This window comes from Chiloscyllium plagiosum, unplaced genomic scaffold, assembly GCF_037043375.1.
Source record: "Chiloscyllium plagiosum isolate Xiang-an unplaced genomic scaffold, Cpla_swu_hap1 HiC_scaffold_14, whole genome shotgun sequence".
NCBI classification, from domain to species: Eukaryota; Metazoa; Chordata; class Chondrichthyes; order Orectolobiformes; family Hemiscylliidae; genus Chiloscyllium; species Chiloscyllium plagiosum.
Genome location: NW_028270152.1, coordinates 40,057,937 through 40,081,947, shown reverse-complemented (window position 1 = coordinate 40,081,947; position 24,011 = coordinate 40,057,937). Strand labels below are relative to the sequence as shown.

The 24,011-nt window shown below is 37.3% G+C and overlaps 1 protein-coding gene across 22 annotated transcripts in view; it reads right to left on the bottom strand.

The window, feature by feature from the left end:
• Positions 1-24,011, bottom strand: part of slmapa (sarcolemma associated protein a) — a 258,658-nt gene that overhangs the window by 1,952 nt on the left and 232,695 nt on the right. For 16 of the 22 annotated variants that reach the window (XM_043708129.2, XM_043708133.2, XM_043708139.2 and 13 more), the window contains 6 exons: positions 23,873-23,998; positions 22,715-22,789; positions 21,922-22,242; positions 15,403-15,520; positions 13,473-13,644; positions 9,851-9,985 (listed from right to left, as the gene is read on the bottom strand). In XM_043708129.2, coding sequence (XP_043564064.1) covers positions 9,851-9,985; positions 13,473-13,644; positions 15,403-15,520; positions 21,922-22,242; positions 22,715-22,789; positions 23,873-23,998 — 947 coding nt within the window. Of the gene's footprint in view, positions 1-663; positions 757-4,761; positions 4,888-9,850; positions 9,986-13,472; positions 13,645-15,402; positions 15,521-21,921; positions 22,243-22,714; positions 22,790-23,872; positions 23,999-24,011 lie in introns of those variants that run through there. The other 6 variants (XM_087994332.1, XM_087994341.1, XM_087994343.1 and 3 more) reach the window with 2 other exon arrangements.

Sequence of the window (24,011 nt, the reverse complement as noted above, 5' to 3'; positions counted from 1 at the left end):
GTACTACACTTGAATATTACCTCGCTACAAATCGCTGATCACACATTGAGACTAAATGAGAACTGTGCTTTATGCAGGGCAAATCTCCAGTATTTTCAAACAATGAAGAATTGATAATGTATCCATGATTAGTTAATTGTACTAATATAATTTTTCAAAAGTTCAAAAACATTATTTAGGATAATTACTATCTGCTGCAGAAAATAGGCTTTTTTCTTCCACTATCTTGTAAATTAAATATAATTAAATGTGATTGCATCACCTTAATATGCATTACAAGCGTTAAATTGAAATAAAGAAGCTCATACCACAAAGTACTTAATTAAATGTTACCCCAATCTGCTGTACTATTATGACATTTAAGCATGAATACTACAAAATAATTTTGCGTTAAGTATATAATAAGCATGCTAGACTGGCATGACTGTGATGGTGCAGCAAAACAGCAAAATAGGTACTGAAGCAGTATTTAGTTTACAAAGAAAATTCAGCAGAGAAGCAAAGAAAAAATACAGATGTGCTCCAAAACATAGTTAATATTGGTAGTAGAAAACTCTGCAACATACATTAGCAAATTAAAATGCATTAAGACTATCCATGCATTTTGTGAAGAAGGGATACGAGTAGCAGAGGAACACACAGACATAAATTGGAGCTGTGTACCTTCATCTACCATAGGTGATCGGACCACCAGAACAGGAAAGCCAGGATTAGGGCGACGCCTAGAGCAGGGATGGGTTGTAATATAGTGGAAGGCTGAAGGAGGTAAGGGATATTCACAGTCACTGTGTGCAAAGCACCAGAATGCACAGTGAAGATTTTCAGGGAATATATTGGTGGGATATAAATGTACGTAAGCCCAAGTTTAGTACTGTGGAAAAATAATAGCTCTAAAATAGATCTCAACTTGTTTGCAAAGCGTTGTCTTGCAAAATATTTTACACATTTCCCTACAGACTAGGCCCAGGCTAGCCATCTTACTAGCAGAAAAGAAAATGTAATTTCTTGAGAAATATGATACTTACTACCTGGCTGAGCACATCTTCTGACAAGTACTTTTAAGTATTATAATTAGAGAAATACGTGGAAAAGGATATTCATGCTGGATAATTCTGCAATAACTTATACTAATTCTTCAAATACTTTATTATCTTACAGATCATGGCTCTAAATATTATTTGAGTGGTGGCCTAATTGTTTAAATCCCATGAAAAAGGTGAAGGCAAGTTATCCTAACTGATTCTCTTTGTAATTGTATGATTGTACTTTACACAAAACTGACTACTTCAAAAATACTTCATTGACTGCAAAGCATTTTGAGAAATAAAAGCATAAGGAAAGCAATTTAACTGTCTGCAGATTGCTAGAAACCCCAATCAGATAACAATGATACAATTAGAGCCTGTTTAAAGATTAATAACTTTGCATATCTCTTTTAGAAAAGGTTATAATTCAACACAGAAGTAGGCTACTTGCTGTTTGCGTTATTTTGAAGAAGATAAATATAGTTCTTGTGGTTAAACAGATTGGAGATAGGCTATCAGCCACAATCATGATGACTTGTGGAGCTGGGTCACGGATCAAATGGATTTTGGCTGCTCTTATTTTCAATGTTGCTATATATATCTGCCAATACAAATTTTTATATGCCCTTTACAAATCATAACATCTCTGGCCCAGTTTTGTTTCATTCATTAATGGGTGTCCTTGGTTGGGGCAGCATTTATTGTCCATCTTTATCTGCTCTCGTAAAGGTGAGGCCTAGTTGCCTTGTTGGACTGGTGTAGTCCATGTGCTGTAGGTAGACCCACAAAACCATTGGGAAGGGAATTTGGATTTCCTGGATTTTGACTCAGTGACACTGAAGTAATAGATACATTTCCAACTTAGAATGATGAATGGCTTGTGAACTTGTAGGTGAAATTGTTCTCATGTATCTGCTACTCTTGTACTCCTAGATGATTGTAATCATGGGTTTGTAACTTACTATCTAAGCACTCTTGGTGCATTTTTGCAGTGCATCTCGTAGATGTTATGCACTACTGTAACTGAGTGTTGGTGGTGGAGGATGTGAATGTTTGTGGATGCAGTACCAATCATGTAGATTGATTGTCTTGGACTGTGTCATGCTTCTTTTGTGTTGTTAGAGCTGCACTCATCCAGCACACTCCTAACTCGTGCTTTGTAGATGGAGGACAGGTTTTTTGGGGGGGGGGAGATGTTCAGGAGGAGAATTATTTGCTGCAGAAGTCTTAGCCTCTGACCTGGTCATGTAGGTACAGGACTTGCATTGACAGTTAGCTCAATTTTTGGTCAATGGTAATCCCAGGATGCTGATAGTTGGGGTATCAATGTTGGTAATGCTATTGAATGTCAAGAGACTATAGTTAAATTCTCTCTTACCGAGACAGTTATTTCCTGGCATTTATGTGCCATGAATATCATTTGTATGTCAGCACAATCCTGGATATTATTCAGGGTTTGCTGCATTTGGACATTGACTACTTCAGGACCTGAAGATTGCAATTGTGCAATCTTGTGTGACCATTCCCACCTTTGGCCTTATGATGGAGGTAAGGTCATTGATGAAGCAGATAGTTGGACTGAGGATACTATACTGAGGAACTCCTGCAGAGTGGTTTCTGAGCTGAGATGACTGATCACCAACAACCACAATCATCTTCCTTTGTGCCTGGAACAACTCTAACCAGTGGCAATATTTTCCTGATTCCCACTGACGCCATAGTCAGTAAAGGGCAGTCACTCTTACCTCACCTCACGTCACCATCAACTGTTTTATGCACATTTGAGCTAAGCCTGTAATGAGATCCAGAACTGAGTAGCCCTTGTGGAACGCAAACTGAGTGACAGTGACCAGGTTATTGCTAAGCAAGTGCTACCTGATAATACTGTTGATGACACCTCTGATCATTTTACTTCTAAATGCAATTAGACTGATGGGGTGGTATTGGTTGAGTTGGGTTTGCCCTGCTTTGCACGTACAGCGCCTACGTAGGCAGTTTTCCACATTGTTGGGTAGATGCCATTGTTGTAACTGTAGTGGGGTGGATGACATGGGAGAAGTCAAATAGCTCTAAAACCTAGCAAAACCAGGAAGGAGCACAATGAGGTACTATTGAAATGTAATGGCAGTAACTCACCAAGGTTCCACTGACAATACATCATCCAATCCCATGATCACTACTACCTAAAGAGTTAGACAAATTGATAGCTTAGTTCAGGAGGATATCTAGTGTCAGGACACTGCGGCCAAACCTTCAGGGAAAGTCTCAGTGATCAGGAGTTGGGAGGTGGTGGATGGGGAAATTAGGTCAGAGAGTAGCTGGGGCAGAGCGTAAGTAGAGTAAAGTGAGGGGATGTCGTGGGGACAACTGTTCCATGTGTAGGTAAGATAAGAGAGTCCATACTCAGCAGTGGAAAGCTGAAGCTGTTCTTGAGTGGCTGGGGGAGCACTTAGTTCACTTGCAAGCAAGAAATACTGGAAGAAGCACTGTTTCTTTAGCTGACAATTTACATTCCTCTCTCACTGGGAAACCCTTGCAATAATAAATGAAGCTCCCAACTGGACTAACAGAGCCCTTTTTGAATGTACAAATAATGTGTCTCAGCTCTCTGTAGTAAGATGTAGATACCACAACGTCTACCAATGTAAAAATGACAATGTACATGAACACACTGTGTTGGTCTTATGATTCACTTATTTAACTAGTTAACTCTCATCTCCAGTGTTGTTGTGGCATTATTGAGAGGTGTTTAATGACTTCATTTCAATTTCACCAACAATTATCACTTTGCAGCAGAAAATATCTCATTCTACTTAACTGCTATGTAAGGATTTCATTTCCAAAACTTCCTGCAATTTTTCCTTATTATCTTTAATTTAAGACTTGTCGTTTACCCGTTTAAATCAAGTAACTCTGTTTAACTTATCATAATCTATCACAATTTTAAAGATGTGCACTGGATTAACCTTTACCATTCTCAGAACAACTGCAAGGCCACAACTTTTCAACTGTCTTCACAACTAACATCTTATCTCTGATTAATACCTTATCTCCAGTAATAACACTGCAGATTCACATGGTGCCTTGCCATACCTCCTTTGTTGGGTGTCCCAAGTGCTTTATAGCTTTGTGTTTAGTGTCAGCCTTAATATGTCAGAAGGTAGAGTGCTTAAGTCAAATCCAGATGCTTGAGTGCATAATCTAAATTGAAAATTGAGATGAGCACAGAAGGAGTACCACACTGTAACAGGTGCAGTGCATCATATGAATCCATAAAACATGCAGGAGAGGAGACTGGTGAAGTCAGTATGAAGCAGTTCAAGATACAAGTAGCGAATCTGATATGAAGCAGAATGAGGAGAACAGTAAACCAAGTGTGAAGCAGTGCCTGAAAACAGATTCGAGACCCGAAACATTAATTCTGATTTCTCTTCACAGATGCTGCCAGACCTGCTGAGATTTTCCAGCATCTGCAGTTCTTTCAGTTTTTCATTCTGTATAAAGCAGTGTGAGAATGAAGCAGTGAACTCCGTATGAGCACAGAGCAGGGAATCCAGTATTAAGCAGTGTGAGAAAGGAGCAGTGAACTCAGTACAAAACAATGTGAGAGGAGAGCAGTGAACTCAGCATAAAGTAGTATGAGAAAGGAGCAGTGAATCCAATATAAAGCAGTGTGAGAGGACAGCAGTGAATTAGTATAAAGCAGTGCAATGGGAGATCAGTGAACCTGGTACAAAGCAGTACAAACCCGATATGAAGCAGTGGTGAGAGGAGACCAGTGAACTCAGCATGAAGCAGTGTGAAAAAGGAGCAGTGAACCCAGTACAAAGTAGTGCAAAACAGTGGTGAACCTGGTTTGAAGCTGTGGGGGAAGAAAGCAGTGAAATCACTATAAAACAGAGCAAAAGGTGAGCACTGAATCTAGTTTGAAGCAATATGAGTAAAGCAGCACATGAGAAGAGGATTGAACCTGGCATAAAGCTGTATGAGAATTAGGTGATTAAGGGAAAAGGAGAGGAAGGGAAAGAACTGCTTTGCTGCTTCTGCTTTTTCTAACTTGTTCTGCCTCTAGATATTGGTTCTCACTTGGCTACAGGTGAAGAAGCTAGTTCTTGGGCAAGTATCTGGTAAGTCATTAAGGTTTATTCTATTCTGACGGTTCAGCATAGTATAGCAACCACTATTAAGGTTAGTAAAGTATATAAAAACATACTTGATTCAATTATAAATTTTTGTACTTAATTCATTGGAACATGTTAAACATGGCAAGATGGGCAATATATTACAACTGCAGCATGTGGGAGTTTTCTGAATGCCAGCTTTAATCAAAGTAAACATGTCTGCAGTATACTTTTCAAGTTTGAGCAGACTTGGCTCAGAGTTTGAGCTGCAGACTTATCCATAGATATTGCAACAGATCAGGAAGGATGAAATATATCGGAATTCTTTCTACCAGGTCGGAATCACATCTCTTAAGACTTAGTCACCTGATTTCATCAGTGTTCAGGCACAGGAGAGTGTGGCTGTAAGTGAAACAGGTAGGGGACCCAGAGGAAACTATGAAATGGTCTAACATCCTCTTTCAGCTTGTCTGAATGAGAGTGAGGGCTGCAGCATGGATGAGCAAACTGCACCATGGTACAAGAAGCCATTCAAGTTGGGGAGCAAAATGGAATGCATGACAGTCAGAGAAGTGAGGGGAGGTGACACTGTTTGCTCTAACTAAGAGCATGAGTCCAGATGGTTGCATTACCTGCATATTCCAGGTTCAGGATATTTCTCAGGGCTGGAGAGGAACTTACAGAGGAAGGGGTGTGCCCAGTTTGTTGTGGTCTATGTAGATACCAATGACAGAGTAGAATATAGGAGTAGATGCTTGGTATCAAATTAAGAAGCAGACCTTCAAGGTTATAATTTCTGGATTATAACCTGAGCCACATGCAAATTGGAATAGAGAATATACGGTTAGGGAGATAAGTAAGTGATTCAAGGACTGATGTAGGAATGGGTTCCAGCGCAAAGGGGCAGTGGCACCAATACTGCAGAAAGGAGCACCTGAACTGATGGGATGGCCTCCACCTGAACCACATTTCTAATCTGTATTTCATTCTTCACAAGTTATGTCAGGTTATAGGTACTGCCATCATTCTACTCAGCAGTTGGCCCTCCTGGTTTATCAGGAGTGTGTAGCCCAAGATTATCAGAATTTGCTTTTTTCCAGTATAATTTCAAAGATATTTTTCAGACTTTACTGTGAAAAAGCAAAAAGATATGTAGGAAATTAATCAAGAGTGGGAGAAGTGTAGGTAAGCCAGTTGAATATAGCAGCACTTCAACAGGAAATCCCAGTTGTTTATTTCCTAATGCTTTCAAGCCCAATTATGATTCCTTGATTTAAGCTTTTAGTAAAAATCAAAGCCATAAAAGTTGTATTTCAACACTAATTTGGTTAGTGTATTACTTTGGCATGAAAAGGCTAAAACATTTGATTTAGATATAATATACAGCAAAATTTATTTTAACCAGCATCTTTTGAATTGACTCTCAATAAACAGGCAAAAAATTATATATCTGAAATACCAGAAGTTCATTGTATTATCGCAATCCCTGCGACATCCAAGTAGTCAACGGAGGATGTAAGTGGGAAGGTTGTCTGCTGGTAAGTTTATTTTAGACATTGTGAATGATTATGATGTGATAGGCATCAGAGAGACATGGTTGCAGGGGGTTCAGGACTGACCGTTAAACATCTAAGGATTTACAACTTATCGAAAAGACAGGGAGGTGGGCAGAGGGGGCAGGGTTGCCTTGTAAGTTAAGAATGAAATTAAATTTATGGCACTGAATGACATAGGGTCAGATGTGGAGCCTGTGTGGGTGGAGTTGAATGACAAAGGCAAAAACACCATGAAGGTAGTTATGTACAGACCTCTCAGCAGTGGTCAGGATCAGGGGTGCAAGATGTACCAGGAAATAGATAGGGCATGTCAGAAAGGCAAGGTCACAGTGATCATGGGAAACTTAAATATGCAAATGGACTGGGTAAACAAATGTTGTTGGTGGATCCAAAGAAAGGGAATTCATGAAATGCTTACAGGATGGCTTTTTGGAACAGCTTGTGATGGAGCCCACAAGGGAGCAGGCTATTCTGGACTTAGTGCTATGTAATGAGTCAGACTTTATAAAAAATCTTAAAGTAAGGGAACACTTAAGAGGCAGCGATCATGATATGGTAGAGTTCAGTCTGCAGCTTGAAAAAGAGAAGGCAAAATCGGATGAAATGGTGTTAGTTAAATAAAAGTAATTACAGGGGCATGAGAGAGGAACTGACGAAAATTGACTAGAAGCAGAGCCTAATGGGGAAGACAGTAAAGCAACAATGGCAGGAGTTTCTGGGTGTAATTGAGGACACAGTACAGTGGTTTATTCCAAAGAAAAGAAAGATTATCCGGGGGGGAAGGGGGCATTAGACAGCCATGGCTGTCAAAGGAAGTCAGGAAATGTATCATAGAAAAAGAGAGAGCCTATAAATTGTCCAAGAGCACTAGGAAATCAGAAGATTGGGAATACTACAAAACAAACAGAGGATAACAAAGAGAGAAATAAGGAAGGAGAGGATCAAATATGAAGGTAAGCTAGCCAGTAATATTAGAAATGATAGTAAAAGTTTCTTTCAATACATAAGAAACAAACAGGCAAAAGTAGAAATTGGGCTACTCCAAATTGATGCAGGAAGGCTAGTAATGGGAGATAAGGAAATAATTGAAGAACTTAATAAGTATTTTGTGTCAGTCTGCACATGGAAGACAAGAGTAATATCCCAATAATTAAGGAGAGTTGAGGGGCAGAGTAGAGTATGGTAGCCAGTACAAAAGAGAAAGTATTTAAAAAGCTAAAAGGTCTAAAAATTGAAAAACTCTCCTGGCCCAGGTGGGCTACATCCTAGGGTTCTGAGGAAGGTGGCTGAGGAAATGGCTTAGGCCTTGGTTGTGATCTTTCAAAAATCACTGGAGTCAGGTAAAGTCCCAGATGATCAGAAAATCACTGTTGTAACCCCCTTGTTCAAGAAAGGATCAAGACAAAAGATGGAAATTCAGAGGCTGATTAGCCGAACCTCAGTTGTAGGTAAAATTCTAGAATTGTTATGGATGAGATTTCTAAATTCTTGGAAGTGCATGGTCGGATTAGAACAAGTCAGCATGGATTTAGTAAGGGGAGGTTGTGCCTGACAAATCTGTTAGAATTTTTTGAAGAGATAACAAGTTGGTTAGACCAGGGAAACCCAGTGGATGTTATCTATCTAGACTTCCAAAAGACCTTTGATAAAGTGCCTCATGGGAGGCTGCTGAGTAAGGTGATGGCCCATGGTGTTTGAGGTGAGCTACTGGAATGGATTGAGGATTGGCTGTCTGACAGAAGACAGAGTTGGGATAAAAGGTTATTTTTCAGAATGGCAGCTAGTGACAAGTGGTGTCCTGCAAGGTTCAGTTTTGGGGCTACAGCTGTTCACTTTATATATTAATGATCTAGATGAAGGGACTGGTGGCATTCTGGCGTAGTTCACCGATGATACGAAGTTAGGTGGACAGGCAAGTGTTTCTAAGGAGGTGGGGAGGCTGCAGAAAGATTTAGATAGTTTAGGAGAGTGGTCCAGGAAATGGCTGATGGAATTCAACGGAAGCAAATGGGAGGTCTTGCACTTTGGAAAAAAGAATGGAAAACAGGCATAGACCATTTTCTGAATGGTGAGAAAATTCATAAAGCCAAAGTACAAAGGGATCTGGGAGTGCTAGTCCAGAATTCTCTAAAGGTAGACTTGCAGGTTGAGTCCATGGTTAAGAAAGCAAAAGTAATGTTGTCACTTATCTCAAGAGGGTTGGAATATAAAAGCAGCGATGTACCACTGAGACTTTATAAAGCTCTAGTTAGGCCCCATTTAGAATACTGTGTCTAATTTTGGGCCCCACAACTCAGGAAGGAGATACTGGGACTGGAGTGTGTCCAGCAGAGATTCACACAGATGGTCCCTGAAATGGTCGGCCTAACATACGATGAACAGCTGAGAGTCCTGGGACTGTATTCATTAGGGTTTAGAAGGTTGAGGGGTGATCTAATTGAAACTTACAAGATAATGCATGGCTTAGAAAGGGTGGAAACTGGGAATTTGTTTCCGCTAGGCAGGGAGACTAGGACCTGTGGGCACATCCTTAGACTTAGAAGGGGTCACTTTAGAATGGAAATGAGAGACATTTCTTCAGCCAAAGAGTGTGGGCCTGTGGAATTCATTACCATAGAGAGTGCAGTGGAGGCCGGGTAATTAAATGTCTTCAAGGCAGAGATTGATAAATTCTTGGTCTTGCAAAGAATTAATGGCAACAGGGAGAGAGCGGGTAAGTGGAGTCGAAATGCCCATCAGCCATGATTGAATGGCGGAGTGGACTCGATGGGCCAAATGGCCTTACTTCGACTCCTATGTCTTATGGTCAAAGTTGTGTTATTAAGTGATTTATGTTGTAAGTAAGTATAACAGTGATGTGTTTACCTCCGTATTACATTTCTACACTGATTATGTGGACCTCTTGATCAACCGGAATAGTTGATTAACTGGTATATACTTCTGATCCCACAGGTGACTGTTAATAAAAGTCTGCTGTATAATTTACAATGGTTTGTGCAGTTGTAACTGGAAATGATATAAAAATTTGATTTCCTATCAGACTTAAAATTTACAAGCTTATTTTAACAGGTGAAAAACATTTAACGTGGAACTTGACATAAAATTAATTAAAGAACACTAGGCATAAAAGCTAATCAGTAAGACTTACATTGTTTCCCTTCTGTTGCAGCAGCTTCAAATTTTCTTTACAATTTTCGAGTTCTTCTGTGATGGACTCATTCACTTTCTGAGTCTTGTCAAGCTTTTCCTTCAACTCCAGATACATAGTCTGATTTGCCTCATACTAGAACATATATCAAATATAGGGAGGATGTTATAGATACTATGCTTATTCTGAACATGTGTAGCAAGTACTTCTTTAGAATTTTAAATTCAATGATTTAATCAGAATGTTTCAGTTTGCATCTAATCCTTTGATAAAGTAGTCTTTGCATGATCTACACAAATGCAGTTATACTTTTAATTGAACAAACTATTTAATATTATTTTTCTTTCCGATGTTTTCCCTCTGGCATTCTCACATTACTCTGTTCCTGAATGCAATTACTTATGCAGTGGATCCTGATCTGTGTGGCTCAGTGCCAGATATGCTGTACATACCACAGTCAAATAACCTAACACTACTTACAATTAAGGGTAACACAAGAAGAAAGATCAAATGGAAAAGGTGTAGGAAGACAACTATTACTTGATATTTCAGCATGAATAGCCAGCCTCAAAATAACTTCCAGGAAGAACAAGTAGCTTGAACTTGCTCTTCAATCAAATGAATTTAGTCAAAGAATCTCCTTCTTTCAAAAGGCTAATGTTTCTTATCAAGTTATAAATTCAGGTAAGTTTGCTGTTCTGAGCTTACATTAAGCATCACAATTGGTGCAGATGTTAAGTACAGAATTAATCTCTCCAATAAGTACATTAAAATAAAATCAAACTTTCACTTTTGTCAGCATGGGGAAAGAACAGGAAGAGGTATTCTTGAGAGCTGCTTATGATCTCTCCAAATGATCTCAATGACATTTTCACTTGTGAGGTAATGAATGGCTTTGTTTTGTGTGCACTGACTGTAGTACAGCAGTACAACATTTTCCCACTACACAGCCAATACAAGTTAACCTCAGTTTGAGTTTTTTAAAAATTTATTCATGTGTCACTGATGTGGGATAATAGGGTGTCACTGGCTGGTCTAACATTTATTGCCCCTCTCTAATGGCCAGAGCGCAGTTCAGAGTCAACCACATTGCTGTGGGTCTGGAGTCGCATGTAGGCCAGAACAGATAAGGATAGTAGATTTCCTTTCCTCAAGGACATTAGTGACACAGATGGGTTTTACTCAACAATCGGCAATGGCTTCATGATCATCATTAGATTCTTAGTTCCACCATCTGCCATGGCAGGATTTTGACCCAAGTTCCCAGAACATTACCTGAGTTTTTAGATTAACAGGGAGAAACCGAGGACTTCAGCAAGAAAAGCATAGCAGGTGAGGCAGCATCTGAGGAGCAGGAGAGTAGATGCTTCGGGCATAAGCCCTTCATCAGGAATGTCCTTCACGCTTATGCCCGAAATGTTGACTCTCATGTTGCCTCTCATCCTTAAATGCTGCCTGACCTGCTGTGCTTTTCTAGCGCCACCCTTTTCAACTCTAGATTAACAGCCCAGTGATAATTATCACTAGGCCATCGCATACCCATATAGTACAGTCTCCCTCTACTTCTTTAATGAGATGACTGTACTCGTGGTGTACCAACCTACTGGAAGCTTCTCACAGCAGAAATGGTGCAATACAGCACAGAAAATGCTCCGGAATGACTTAACACATCATTCCCTTCCTTCAACCACCCCCCCCCCACCCAAGGTTAAAGGAAGATAAATCTAATCCACTGCACTACTCCTTCGAAGACAACATTAAATTCTTTTAATTTCTTATCTTGCTTCATGAATTTGATTTTATCAGGAGCAGTAGTTTTTATCTACCATACTGAATAACTGTCACTTTAAATACCTAATTTCTAAATTCAGGAAATACGTCAAATTTATTTTATCAGTCATTAAAATTAATAATTTAAACCTTGGTATCATTTGGTAATCTAGCCCTTTTTTTTTTAAACAGAGGCTGAAATGATTAATTTTCATGGTAGGTAAAATAAATTTAGCTTGCTTTCCAGGGCTTCTAATACTTTCCTGACATTCAGTGTCCTTCTTGATCCAAACTGAATGATGTCATGTATGCCCACACTTAACTCCATCTGCTATAGCTGTGCCCACTTCCTATATCTGCCTATACTGCTTAATAATTTAATACTCCCATATAATTTATTATGCCTACTGACATACTGTTAGCTGAAAACTGGTTAACACAACTCTCATTCATTTGTCTGTCTGAGTCACCAATATATACAGTGTATGGTGAAAAACAGAGACCTGTGTTCCCAGGTGAATACCACTAGTCACATCCTACCAATTACAGAACAAATACTTTATCCCAATTCTCTATCACCTATCACCCAATTAAATCAATTCCAATCTCAAGTCTAAAAGTAATTTCATCAGATTTCTAAGTTTGCTATTTAACTTGTGTGAAACCTTATCAACTGTCTTTTAGAAACTCATTTTATCCAAAATTTCAGTAAGTCAAGTCAGACATCATCTACCTTCATAAATCCATTCAAATACACATCGATGTGAATATTTGTCCAAGTGGTCAGTTATTGTCTCTACTGATAGATTCCAGTAACTTCTCCACAACTCATTTTAAACTGGTAATTATCAATTTATTTACTCCCTTTCAATTTAAATAATGGAGCCAGATTTGCAATTTTCAATCCAAAGGCACAATTGCTAAAGCTGGACACTTTTCAAAGAATTAGACAAATGCATCTACTATTTTTTCACTTTATTTAACACCCTGAAAGGAAATAATCAGGTCCTTGAGATTTGCTGACCTTAAGTTCCATTGTTTTTCTGCACCATCACTTTTTTGTAAAGCATTTAACATTTTCATGTAGGTTATCCCACCAACGGTCCAACCTAATTTACTATGTTCAGTTTATTTCCCAACTTGTTGAGTCTCTTCTTAGTTAACAAACCAATCTGTGACTTTACCCTCTTCATCTGAACCTATGACAGACTCAACCATATGATGGTCACACTGTAAAAAAACAATGCTCCCTTACTGTCAGATTGTTGAATGATGATGGCTTGTTCATCATTAAATAAAGTTGATTCTAAAACATATTTGTTCTAGAAAACAAAAGGATTTGTCTTTATTATTCCAGCTGCATTACTTTTCCTAGTCAAAGTAAAAATTAGAATCTCCCATTGTAACTAGATAGATTTTTCATCTTTTGTTATTCTCTAATCTTGCTCAATCTTTCCACTGCAATGGTCATCTTCGTTGAAATGCCTTCTTTTCATAGCAATAGTTATTGTGTTTCATCAATACTACGACTTAAACCTTTTCAAATTTCTCTATCCTTTCCAAAGATAGAGTTTGGATTAATCATTCCACAATTGTAATCAGGTCTCTGTTTTAGCATCTACCTTGTTGCCTTTCAGGTAAACTTTAGCTTTTAACTCATGGAATACATTCACTCTCTTTATGGTATGTGTATCTTATTTGGGTAACTTTCCTCACTATCCCCATATATTCTGCAGTATGATGCACATTTAATTGAAAAAAAAACCTAGATCACTGTTGTATGAAATTATCAGAATAAACACTTGTGAAGTACGTTATAGTTAATGCAGTTCTTCCATAAGAGGTATATTACCTGTTTCTGAAATTTCTGAGTCTCATTTTCAGCCTGTGCTAATTGTCCTCTTAATCCATTTGTCTCTTGTAAGCGTTGCTCCTTCAACATTCCAACCTGAACTTCTAGCTCTTTCCGAGAAATCTCTAGTCCACTGACATCTTTGGTCAGCTTAACACTCTGTTGCTGAGCACTGTAACAATAATCAAAGATTGCTTTTCAATATTTCCTTCATTCATATCCAGAAGTGAACTATTAAAGTATAATCAACTTAAAACAAAAGTTGAAATTAACTTCATCTGTTAAACAACTTTTCAGAACTTAGTTTATAGCAGAGTAGAGAACTATGTTAATCAAGCCTGTGTCAACAGTTTGGTAGAGTAGTTCAAAACTTATTCAACTCACCTGCTTTCTTCCCATATACTTTACATCCCCCTTTGCTTTAAATACCTGTAAATATCTGTTAAAAGATATAATACACTTTTCCACAAGGAGTAACTGAGGTAAATTCTAAAGAATCTTATATGTATTTTAACTAAGAGATATACTATACATCAGTTAGTACGATGACATGATTGTTGTCTTTCTTGGAAACATATCCAAAGTAGAGTGTATGACACTGCGCAAAAACACCTTTTTACCCAAACTCCACTTCAACCAGACCTTTTCCTTCATATACCTTAAATTCTCCTGAAGTATCTTCACAGGTGGCTGACTAGAATTTCCACATTAGGAATACATGGTACACAACAATATTCTGTGACAAATTCTTACAGCTTTTGATTAGTAAACTCAATGATTTCAAGTTCAAGGCAAGAAACTGACAGGATATTCTAATAAATCAGTATTATCATTTCCACCGTTCCAATACTTCAGGATAAAGAGAGGCAATATACTTCTAAGCTGCTGGCAATGCTGTTGTACAACTAGCCAATAGACTTTGTATACAGAAATGATTGAGGTTTAATTAGTCCAAGATTATTTTCTTCCTTGCCTTGTTGGGATATATCTCAGATCCCCTAGACATCTTGAGGGGTGGGGAGTTGAAACACAATATACTGACACACAAATGTGTTTTGCTATAAACTTCATTTTTTAGCAAATGCTGAATCTGATTTGAGTCATAGAGTCATACAGCATAGAAAGAGACCCTTTGGGTCAATTTACCCTTCTGTTTCCCAAACTAAATAATCCCATTTGCCTACGTTTGGCTCACATCCCTCTAAATCTTTTCTATTCATTTACCTGTCCATATGTCTTTTAAATGTTGTAACTATACCTGCTCCTACCATGTGGCAGTTCATTCCACATTTGAAACATCCTCTGCAAGAAAACATTGCCCCTCAGGTCCCTTTTAAATCTTTCTCCACAAACCTTAAAAATATGACCCTAGTTTTGAACTCCACCACCCTTGAGAAATGATCTTTGCTACTCACCTTATCTATGCCCATCATTTCATAAACCTTTATAAAGTCATGTCTCAAAAGTCTAAGCTCCAGTGAAAAAAAAAGAGTCTCAGCCTATCAGCCTCGTCTTACGACTTAAACCCTCCAATCCTGGCAACATCCTAGTAAATCTTTTCTGAACTCTCTTTAATAACATCCTTCCTATAACAGGGTCACCAGAACTGTATATAGTACTTCCAAAGTGGCCTCACCAACATCCTCAACATGACATCCCAACTCCTGTACTCAATGGTCTGAGCAATGAAGGCAATTGTGTTAAACGCCTTCTTAACCACCGGTCTACCCAGTGATGCAACTATGTACCTGAACCCCTAGCTAAGGATGTGCTGACTGCATCATTTGAATAGAGATGCTAGTGGGAAATAATGTCAGTATTTTGGCAAGTCAAGTTAAGAGACGTATTTTTAAAATGAACACAGGTCAGAAATAGACACACCAGAAATAAAAACATGAAAAATAAATAAGCAGCAATTGCTGGAACTTGCCATCGGAGCTCTTCCTCAAACCACTGTAGCTTTTCTGTCAGAATAACTTTTTCTTGTAGAAGAGAATCACAATCATTCTGTAGCCCATTGCTCTGCTTTTGTAATTCATCCAGTTTACCTATCAGTAACAACATTTAAAAGATTACAATAGGGTAGCTGTACCACAATATTCAATAAAACATCTACAACAAAACAGAATCTGCATTTTTCCACATTTTAATTTTATGATAATAATAATAAATATATTGATCAAGATGGTTCTGAATTACCATATATACTCAAGTAATAGTCAAATCTTTTTGACTACTTTTTAAAGTTAAATTTATGGGGTTGACTATTATATGGATATTAATTTTGAGGGGCTGAAATTCATGCCCATCAAAATTTATACCGTATCTTTAGCAGAAGCCCAAATGATCTCGAAATGAATTAAAAAAAAACAAATTATGGTAATTCTGAAAATCTGGAACGGAACAAACAGCCAGCAGACTGGAAGACAGGGAGTGGAGCAGAACAACCGGCAGACTGGAAAGCAACAGCAGGACGCTTACTCATAAATGTTGATCTGTTATCTGTAAAGAACTAGTGTCGACTTTTACATGAGATCGACTATAACTTAAGTATATACAGTAGAAGCAATTGCCACATCAGATAGGGAAAATAAAAGAAATTTTGCAGTTATAAAAGTGCACAAAAATCTTTGTTGCTGAATTTGTATTACCAGTCGCTAAATTTGAAGTTAGTTTACAAACAGTTTTCGCTTGTGCAAGAGTCTTATATTAATGCCTGTTCTTTCTTCTCATAACTCATTTTTCTCTTTGATACTCATGACTTAAGCGATTCTACATTTGTAAAATAAGGTCAATATTGCCCGTGGTAGTATCATCTTTGTAAAACGAACACTTCAGCTGCCGAATAAGTGAACTTCCCATCAGTATCTTAATACACTGGTGTGCTTTTCTTTTCCAATCAATTACTAATATTTCAGAAGGAAAAAAGAGGGAGCCTCTGAACTACTCTTTCTTCACTTCAGAATTATGTCTGGATCAGTAGATAACTTAAATTAATTTGTGAGCTGAATGTCAGGATTAATAAAGTGATTAAATTTAAAACAAAATACATTAAAAAAGACTTGTATGTGCAAGTTAGCCAATTGTAAGTACATGCCTCCAATTTAACAGGATGTTCTCTGGAAGTGATATCATGGCTTATTGGTAAAGGGAGTCAAAACAAAATATAAACACTGAAAATGTTAAGGCCTTGTGGGACAAGGTCCAGTTACTGGAAAATAAATTGATAACACATAAGCTGTCTACTGTGTTATTCATTGAAGTATTTGTCACATGGGGAAAAGAAAACTTGTTATTCGCCGAAAACAAAACATATCTTTTATTAAACAATTAAGATTTCAAATAAGATTTATAAAATTCTATTATACTTCAACAGAAAACAAAATGAAAAATGATCTAAAATGAACATTCTCATTGCATAAGCATTTTGGCAAGAATCTGATGATGTAAATTTTCTCACACACATTCTCATGTGCCTGATGATTCAGACTATGGCTGTTGGGCAGATTCCCACCCATCCTGTAACGCCTATTGAATGACATGCAACCAATGAAAGTCCCACTTAAATCTACAGTTGTGCCAATTCTGATGAAACATAAAATGGTAAAACTGCAATAGAAGAAACTCTGGGTCAATTACTAATTCACTGAAGACATAGAGATGAAAGATTTTATTCTCAAAGTCAAATTTCTTTTTGGAAGTGGAAGTTAGCACTATCATACAGTCATACATTTTAGTGCTTTTTAACAAGATAATTTATCCCCTATTTTGTAAGCTATTTCAAATGATTAAGGACAGGATGAATAAATAGTTTAGATATTGTCAAGGTTTCTGCCCATTTGGTTATGCATAACATTTTTCTTGATCCTTCTTAAAGTGCCATAATTACAATTGCAGGGCCAACGTACATCTCTACTGGATTAGTTGATGCGTCATAGTGCTCTTCTTAACTTCAGATAAACTGGACAGCAGTCCTGTGTGTGTTTTATTCAGAGGCCCAGCAGATTTTACTGGCAGGACTTTCTGTGAATGCTGCCAGTCAACTGGTCATCCATTCTGGTTGAAAATGTCATTTGGCCAAAGGGTAACACGTTGTCTGCATTTTTATGCCACTAATTAATCACAACGCTCAACTCAAGCATGGATCACAGGTCAATGGCATGAGTACATCAATGTCATAGCACTGACCTTTGCCTCTTTACACACAAATTGTGTAATACAAAGCAGAGCATTTTCCCAAGTGACAATAACATTTTAGTTCTCATCCAAACTTGACAAGCTTGTTACAAAGTTTAGTACTTTGCCGTTTTATGATCATAATGTAGTGACTGCAAAAAATATAATTACCAATTGTGCCAGTAGTCCTGTAAAAAATATAAATTTTTATAGTTGATGGAAATACATTATGTTTATGTTAAGCACATTACATGATTTTGGATACCAAATAGTCTCCACTCAATCTTGTTTTGCTTTATGTGCCAAACCCAAACAGATTAGAGATAACTCAGTTAAGCAAATACTGATATTTTAGACCAATAGCAAACATTTAATTCCAAGACAGAATACCTTTCTTCACTTTAAAAATTCTGTTTCATGGGTTTTGTATACACAGATCAAAGTATGTACTGATAAATGTGCGGAAAGCAAAAATTCCAACATGGATTGTTATCCTATATTAAAACTGAATCAAAAGGCTTGAATTCCAAGCTTACATACCAATGTGTGCAGTGATCTGTGTGAAGTGATCTACAAGCACCATTTTTTTCCTTGATCTATATTAAGAACTCACTCTTAGACTGCAGTGCATAACTTCAAAATTTGCAGAGGACATAAAATTGTAAGTACTGTCAACTGTGAGGATGATGGTGATAAACTTTAATCAAAAAAATGGGGGGGGGGGGGGAGGGAAGAGAAAGCAGGAAACTATAGGTTGTCTAGCCTATTATCTGTCATAGGGAAAATATTAGAATCTATTATTATGGAAGAAATACCAGGACACTTGGAAGATCATAATACAAACAAGTGGTGTCAATATTACTTTGTGAAAGTCGTGTTTGACTAATTTATTAGACTTCTTTGAGAAAGTACCAAGAGACATGGATAGAGGGAAATCTGTAGATGCAGACTATGTGGATTTCCAAAAGGCATTTGTTAATATCTTCAACAAAACTAAGAGCTCTATGGTGTAGGGTTAACATGTTAGCATAGATAGAAGATTGGTTAACTTACAGAAATACAAAAGTAGGGATACATGAATCATTTTCATGCTGGTAAACTGCAACTAGTGGAGTGCAACAGGAGTCAGTGCTCAACTAATAACAAATCTATTATCAATGACTTGGATGAAACAAAATGTACGATAGCTAAATTTGCCGATGACACAAAGATATGTAGTAAAATAAGTTGTTCGAGAATCCAAGAAGTCTGCAAAGGGACAGAGATAGGTGAATGGTAAAAATGTGGCAGATAGAGGATAGTGTGAACTTGTCCACTTTAGCAGAAAATATAGAAAAGTAGCAAATTAATTAAATATAGAGAGAAATTATAGAATTCTGAGGTCTCGAAGCATCTGAGAGTTCTGCTACATGAAACACGTTAGAATGCATGTAATGCAATTGATTTGGAAAGCAATTGGAATATTGGCATTTATTGCAAGGGGAATCAAATACAAAAGTGTTGTTGTAGCTATAAATGGCCTACTGATGCATCTGGATTACTGTGTCTGATACTGTCAGGTAATTTCCTTACCTAAGAAATTATATATATTGCAGTGCAGTGAACGTTCACTCGACTCATTTCTGAGATGAAAGGCTCATCTTATGATGAAAGGGCAGGCTGTGGCTATATCTTAGGATCGTTAGCTGAATGTATGGAGCACTTGTAACAACACAAATGCATTGATGACACAGAGATAAATGAATAGGACTTGATAACTATTATGGAGACATAGTTACAGGGTGATCAAGATGGGAACTCAAAACTCAAGGCTATTTGACAAATAAGAAGTGTTGGCACAAAGAAAAGCAGATGAGATAGTTTTGTTAATAAAGGATGGTATCAATATTGTAATGATATGAGTACATGTGGAATCCGTTTGGGTGAAACTAAGGCCTAGTAAATAAAAAAAAAAATCATAGGTGCTAAAGAGTTTTCTCATTGTAGGACAAAGTATAAATTGGGAAACAATGGAGGTGTGTAAGGAGAGCACTAAATGTATAATTTAAATCTGCATATTGACTGGATAAAAATCAGATGGACAGTGATAACATGGAAGATGAATTTGGATAGTGCATCAGAGTTTGTTTCTTAGAGCAGCACATTACAGAACGTACAGGGGAACAGGCTATTCTTGATCAAATAATGCATAATGTAGGATTAAAGAGCTCTGCAGTAAACACAGTATGGTAGAATTTTGAATTCAGTTTTAGGACAAACAAGTTGGGTGTCAAACCAACGTTCCCAACTTAAATAAGAGGCACGAAGAGAGAAAAGTATCAGGCAAAGGCTGGGAAAATAAAACAAAGTGGTAGGTCAGTGGATGAGCAGTGGCAGACATTCATGCAAATGTTTCATAACGCTCAACAAAACTTTATTTTGGTTAAAATGATATGAGAACATGACCCACCTGTGGTTAACAAAGGTGGCAAAGGAAAGTATCCAATCAAAAACTAAGGCAAATAAAATGACATAACTGGTGATAGATCAAAGGATTGGGATTGCTTTTTTTTGGAGACAAGTGGCGGATGGCTAAAAAGGAAGAAAATTTACTATGAAAATAAATTGGCAAGAAATGTAAGAAGAAACAGAAGAGCTTCTACAGGTATATAAAAAGAGAGTAGTGAAAGAAAGTGTGGTAATCTTGGAGGATACAACTGGGGAATTAATAATGGGAGAATGGCAGAAAACGTAAACCAATATTGTTCCTCGTTCTTCAAAGTGGAGGACACTATAAACAACTGAAGGATAACAGACAAGTAAAGTGCTAACAGGAAGAAAGATCTTCCAACAGTCTCTCTCATGAGGGACAAGGTGTTTGAAAGACTAATGAGATTAAAGGCAAACAAGTTACCAAGATTAGATGGGTTGCATCTTAGTGCATGGATAGTGGAGACATCGTTAAAAATATTCCAGAACTCACTGAATTCCAGGAGAGTTCCAGCAGATTGGAAAACCGCTAAAGTAATGGCCTTTTTCAAGAAATAAGGCAGATGGAAAGCAGGAAGTTATAGGCCAGTTAACTTAACATCTATCACGGGGTAAATGTCAGAGTCTAGTAATAAGTAAGGACTTACTTTGAAAAGCTTAATGCGATTAATAGAGCCACATGGTTTTGTGAAAGGGAAGTCAAGTTTCTTTTGAGTTCTTTGAGGATATAACAAGTAGAACTGAAAGAGGAACTATTAAATGTAGATGGGAGCAAGTAGAACAAAGGAAAATGAGGCAATTCATCTTGGATCCAAGAGATAAATCAGAATATTTACTATTGATGAGAGACATTGAGCAATGAGGAGCAAATACATTTTATGCATCAATGCACACAAATGGCAATAAGCTAGTAATCTGGTGTAGGAAATAATCAAAAAAGAATAAAACAAAGAACTGAGGTCTAGAGATCTGAAACAAAAACAGAAATATTGGTGAAACTCACCAGGTATGGGAGGATCCACAGGAAGAAAAACAGAGCTAATGTTTCAAGTCCAGTGACCATTGATCAGAACATTGATTAACTATATATGCAGCAAGTACTTTACACAGAGGGTGGTAGGTGCCTGGAACAGGTTACCAGCACAGGTAGTATTGGCAGGCATGGTAGAGTCATTTAACTTACGTTTGGACAGATGCATGTGTAGGTGTGGAGCAAAGGGATACAGATGCTTAGGAATTGGGTGATAGGTTTAGACAGTGGATTTGGATTGGCTCAGGCTTGGAGTGTTGAAGGGCCTATACCTGGGCTGTAAATTTTCTTTGTTCTTTGTTCTCATCAAAAAGGATAATTAAATGTTGTCATTTATCTTAAAGGGGTTGGAGTTCAAAAATAGTGGAAGAGATTCTTCAGTTGTAGAGTTTCATTTGGAACACCCCTATGGGCATTCTACCATAGGGAAGATTGGTGTTGGAAGTTACCGGACACAGATTCACCACAGTAATAAAATATTTTGAGTTAAACTGAGCAAAATTATATTAACATGGCTTTTCTTCAATTTTCAGTTATAAAATTTGGGGATGATTTAACACGTTTTAAAATGGTAAAGGTCTTTAATAAGGTAAAGAAACTGTACTTGCCCCATCAGTTGTGGCTCAGTAATAGTATTTTCATTTTTGAGTCCCATTCCAGAGACTTGAACACAATTGTGCGAGAATGCTGTTAAGGGAATCCTGCTCTGTAAATCAAAAGTAGCAAAAGATCTTGGAAACTTCATTTTCCTAAGTGCCTTCCCATTCTCCTTACCTTGTAACTTCATTGCTTCCCCTTTCTCTTTATCCTTTTGTTGCTTTGTTTGAAGATGGAGCTTGGTTTGAAGGTTGAAAATTTCTGCTTCAAATTCTGAGGCAGTTTGCCGCCATTGCTCAAGCTCAGTTTGCACTTTCTGCAATTCCCCTCGGAGAATGGCAATGTCACTTTCACGACCTGTTGCTGCCTCTACTGCTGTCTGTCGTAAAGCCACAATCTCTTTACGGGTACTTGCTAATTGATCACGTGTTTCAATAATTTCATTCTCTTTTTCTTCTCTAAGGATCTCAATGTTCTTTTGTAATTTGTGGAGTTGGGCTGCATACAGAAAAAAGCAATAGTCATTTTCACTTGTTTGAAAGTTTGCATTGCCATATGCTAACTTTATTTTTCATGACCAAATTCATTTTCATAGAAAAAGAACATAAGTTCTTACTAAATGCAAGTAATACTTTGGACATTCTAATTGACCAAGTGTCTTGGACTTGTTTTAAATCCGTACCAAGAGAACAAAAATATCTTTCCAGCATGCCATGTAAATTTGCATTTATCATCATGCTATTTAAATACAAATGTCTTTATGCTTTCTAACTACTGGTTTGCAACATAATAATATCATGTAAGTGAAACTCTTAAAACTAAATTTAAGACATGCCATTCAGATAGGACTGATGGCATCTATCCAAAATTAAAGGACACCAATACAAAATGGGTTGATGAAGAGCATTGCTCTGACATAATACCTCCGAAGTCAACTTATACCAATTAAACAACTTGTGAAAGCTTATACCTTGCAACACTTGGATCTGGCTGGCTGATTCTTCAGTCTGCTGTTTAGCTATCTTTCTTTCCTCTTCTAGTAGTGCTGTAAAGAAACCAGAACAACATGGAAGTTAATGGATTTAATGTTGGATCTGATGCAGGTGTTTTTTAAAATGTAGATTTTTTTTGAAAAGCAAAGCAACTTCAAGAAAATGTAAGTGGTAGAACTTGCCAGGATATAACTATTTCACAATTTAAAAGTAAAACCTATATTTGAGGGTCCCCTTCCAATATATTAGCTGGAAAGTACCTTTAAAGATAAATAGTATTTAGAATTTGGATTGGCTCAGGCTTGGAGGGTTGAAGGGCCTCCCAAATCTTAAACAATATTCAATCCAGCTGATAAAAATAAGTGTACAAGAACATGAGATCACATAAAAAATATCAACTAAAACAGTGATCCCCATGAAGTTATGATTTATACATATTGATATCATTTATTTTAAAGCTTGGATTTTGAACTAGTGTATGGCTTTGGCCTGTGTATATGAGGGTTTTAATTATAACTTGACGGTCTTTCTGGAGACAATGATCACCAAACAGCATTTGTCAGTGAACAGCTGACTGTAGTCCCACCTCATGTGATAATGCGAATTTGTTTGTATTGTGAGAGTTTTACAACTAGGCAGAGAAAACATTGGAAGGCATTACCTTGCTTTTGATTCAGAACCATCAAGAATCAATCTTAGCTGAGAAAAACCCAGAGATTAGAAAAGCTCTCAAACAGCTTGCATAAGAGATGCTGGCGTTATATGTTCGAACAGTTTTAAGAACACCACCACATTAAGTAAAATAAAAAGCAAAGGATGATTTATCAAGTCAGATTTCAATCTGGGATTCAACAGGCAATAGTAACACTAGCAGAGATCACCTTAATGTACAATCTGTTTGAACAAAAAGATCTATTTGTACCAGAAGGCCAGCAGATTTTTACCAATGCCTATCTTTCTTACACAGATCACTGCCACAATATTATAGCTGAACCAATGAAAATTACAGTTTCACCTGGAATTTGTGAACCGGGGTTCAAAGAAATCCAGACTATTTTCTGATGCTGAAACTACACAATCTGAAAATAAGTGAGATTTATTTTTGCGCAAGCCATTATATGTCTGTAAAAATTCACCTTGCACTTCAAAACATTTTTGTTTGCTAGTTATGGCCAATTCCCGTGCTTCCTTCAATTCTTGGTGTAGTTGCTGTATCTCTCGGTCTGAATCACCGGTTTGTGCATGGGCACGTCGCAGCTCATCTGAAAAACAAAA